Source organism: Austrofundulus limnaeus, unplaced genomic scaffold, assembly GCF_001266775.1.
Source record: "Austrofundulus limnaeus strain Quisiro unplaced genomic scaffold, Austrofundulus_limnaeus-1.0 Scaffold1066, whole genome shotgun sequence".
NCBI classification, from domain to species: Eukaryota; Metazoa; Chordata; class Actinopteri; order Cyprinodontiformes; family Rivulidae; genus Austrofundulus; species Austrofundulus limnaeus.
In genome coordinates this window covers 39637-42939 of record NW_013953468.1, presented here as the reverse complement: position 1 = coordinate 42939, position 3303 = coordinate 39637, and the positions used below count along the sequence as shown (strand labels likewise).

Genomic DNA, 3303 nt, shown 5'->3' with positions numbered 1-3303 from the left:
GAGTTTTATTGAACAACAGAAGGTAACATAAACATTACAAAAGGAATGGGCAGAAGTATATTTATTTTAGCCCACCTCTTCTTCTGTAACCTTATTCCATCACTTCTTATTGAAAAGGAAAATTAGTCTTATTTTTTTTTTTAATGAATCATCCAACATCATTAACGTCATTTAATTCCTTTTTATTTTAAAACCTTTGAAACTTCAGTTTTGTTTCAAGATTAAAACTGTTTAATTTACAAGTTTCTCCTTAAAACCCATTGTTTATGATGAAGAGAAATAAACTGAATTAGTATTTTTCATCACAGCTGAACCGTTTTCATTATTTAAGAGCAGATGAATCGAATCGTGAAGAATCGATTCAGAGAATTGGCTCTGATCTTCAACCTTCCCTTGATTTCTGTTTTGTATTTTATATATATTTGCATCATAATAAAGTCTTAAAGTTGTAAATATAAGTGACTGAATCTGTCAGAATCTTTAAAATTAATATTTATAAACATTTGTGTGTTAGCTGAGGCGGCCATCTTGAATCAGGTTAATTTTTAGATTTATATCCATTTGTTACTTTCTGTTGGATTTGTCTAATTTAATTCAGTGATTTGTGGGATATTTTGCTAACAGACGGACAAATAACAGAACAATCTCTTGATATTTGTCAGTGGGAAATAAAAATCAAGTTTAGAGGAAATCTTTTGGTATAAAACCACAGGAACATGTGACAAAAATAATGTTTGTTAAATTAGTAATTGTTGTTGTTGTGTCCAACAAGCTGTCTGTTTATGGTGAGTAAATCTGTTAATGGTGGTCTTATTGATGGTCTCATCCTGGTGGTCTCAGCGTACCCTGCTCATGGATACCCAGCTAACAGCAGCTACTCCAGCCAGGCGTCCTGGTACAGCTACCCAGCTAACGGCTACAGCGGTGGCTACGCTGCGTATCCTGGAGCCGCCGCTTATTGGAGCAACGCAGACGGTGGTCCTCAGAGCAACGTGTCGACAAACCCTCCATCCTCTCAGACCATGGTGCAGTATCCAGTGTGTCCCAGGAAGCCACACCCATACCTGGTGCAGGTGTGTTGTGCAGCTCAGGAGTTAAAGGTTTTATGATGAACACCTGAGAGGTTCCTCATCAGGGTTTGTTCTGTTTAGGATCCAGGCAGCAGTGAGACGCTGGAGCCTGCGGGGTCTTTGAACCCCCCACCTGAGACAGGAAGTCCCAAACGTCATGTGCAGACGGAGGCTGAGGAGGAACAGGTGAGCTGTGGCTCAGAGTTAAAGTCRGGATGTTCAGATTAAATCAGCTTCATTTCATCACTTATCTGACTTTTCATGACATCATTGTTTAAAGTGCCAGCAACATCAATTATTTGTAATAAATATGAATGCATTTTTGGAAAGATAACTATAAGATAAATGTTGTGCCAACAGGAAGTGAATCTGAATTTACATAACTTAAATTGAATGCATTGGTTTGAAAATGAATTAAACTAAATTGAAACTGAATTTAAAGTTTTGTATCTGAATTAATTTACTTTGAAACTGTATTTTGGTTTATTAAAACTTCAGTTTGACTACTTTCACTTTCAGTTCCATAATTCAGATGTTTGTGTCACATCCTGGTCCTTGAGAAAGCCAGGCAGAGTAATCAAACACAGATCCACAGATTTATGTTTCACTTTGGTGAAGTTTCCCTTCTGGATGTAACAGAGTTGATGCAATCCACTGTAAAAGTGACAAAAACACACAAAGTTATTTTATTGCAGTGATTAATTTGACCTATATGTAGAAAATGTTACATTTACATGATGACATCATGGATCAGTCAGCAGCAGCATCTGATCAATATGTACAGACACACTGTAAAGTCCAGTTTCATGTTCTTCCTGTAGATTGACAGCTGCCCCCCGGAGGAAGCTGCTCACCTGGAGTCCCCGCCCCCKCCCCCTCCCTCCACTGCTGTTGAGGAGAAAGTAGAAAGGTTCGACGTCACGTTTGATCTCTTCGGTTCTGCGTCGCCATGTCGATGTTAAAGTTTTTGTTTTCTCCAGAGTTCTGATGCCTCCACCCCCACCTCCCTTCGTGGCTCCGCCTCCCTTYGTGGCTCCGCCTCCCTTCGTGGCTCCACCTCCCGTGACGCGCAAGCGGCCGACGGACGCCGTGGCGGAGGACCCAGCTGGACCGCAGGGCGGCGCCGCCGCGTCACCGGGTATGCGTTTTCCTCACTTCCCAGACATTGTGAGAGGCCGAGCTCAGGGGCGTCTCCTCTGCGGAGCTGTGTAATGCATGAAGTAGCTCCTCCTCCCACGGAGCAGCGGGGAKGAGTGGAGGACCTGTATGACTGCCAGCCGTGGCTGAACGCACTAACGCGCTCTTCTTCTATATGTTTCTTGTCTTTCCCCTGTTCTCTCTCTCAACATGTCCCCGGACGGGCCTGTAATGGATGTGTGCTCTGCTGCCGTTTCATTTGATCTCTTCCCTTCCCTCCCGGCTCGGGACCAACTAAAAAACCACCGCTTATGTGGGGCTCCTCAATGGGTTTCTCTTTGACCTCCCCTCCCTCCCCCCACCTCTTTCTCTCATGTCTCCCAATTTCCTGTCTCTCTCTCTCTCTTCTTTTTGTTTATTGTCTTACAGATGAGGAAGACGTGTGTGTGAAGAAGATAAAGGTGAACCTGGACACCTCCGGGCTCGTCCCCTACGAAGGAGACTCCTCAGACGAAGAGGAGGAGGAGGAGGAGGAGGACGAGAGGACTGACAGCAGTAAGACAGAAAACTCATAACCTCAGCCAGCCCCCCGCCCCATCTTTGTCCTGAAACATTCAGTCCCTCAGAGTCCACAGTGTCCCCCCAACAACACGGAGCGTGAAATACAGGAAGTCTGAAGGTGGCGTCTCGCCGAGCTGCAGCTCGTTGGTTTGAACCCTCCTGCTCGCCGAATGCTCCGGTGAGACGTCGTCTTCAGCAGAACCAGCGTCTTTATGCTCCTTTTTATTTTTATGACTCAAACACTTAAAGCTGGTGAGGGCACACAGGGAGAATAAAAACTGGATCCTGACTTTAGTTTCTCGGGATTGTTTTATTTCCCTCACAGATTCAGATTCAGCTCCACCTCTYCATGTAAATATAGACATTTAAAGGATCCAGGATTAGTTGTAACATTAGACTTTATTTGATAAACATAACTAAAATTTTAAAAATATATTTTAACACGGACGGAGCCATTTTATTTCCACACAAAGCATTCTGGGTAAATGATGACGTGGATAGGTCCTCGGTGCGAGGCTGCTAGCGAGCTATATCC

At 43.7% G+C, this 3303-nt stretch overlaps 1 protein-coding gene across 1 annotated transcript in view; it reads left to right on the top strand.

The window, feature by feature from the left end:
• Positions 1 to 3057, top strand: part of LOC106533977 (UPF0469 protein KIAA0907 homolog) — an 11874-nt gene extending 8817 nt beyond the window's left edge. Inside the window, exons 10-14 of the mRNA XM_014030465.1 lie at positions 841 to 1073; positions 1152 to 1256; positions 1892 to 1980; positions 2051 to 2208; positions 2637 to 3057. Of these exons, the coding sequence (XP_013885919.1) occupies positions 841 to 1073; positions 1152 to 1256; positions 1892 to 1980; positions 2051 to 2208; positions 2637 to 2782 (731 nt within the window). The 3' untranslated portion in view covers positions 2783 to 3057. The remainder of the gene's footprint in view (positions 1 to 840; positions 1074 to 1151; positions 1257 to 1891; positions 1981 to 2050; positions 2209 to 2636) is intronic.
• The last annotated feature ends 246 nt before the right edge of the window (positions 3058 to 3303 follow it).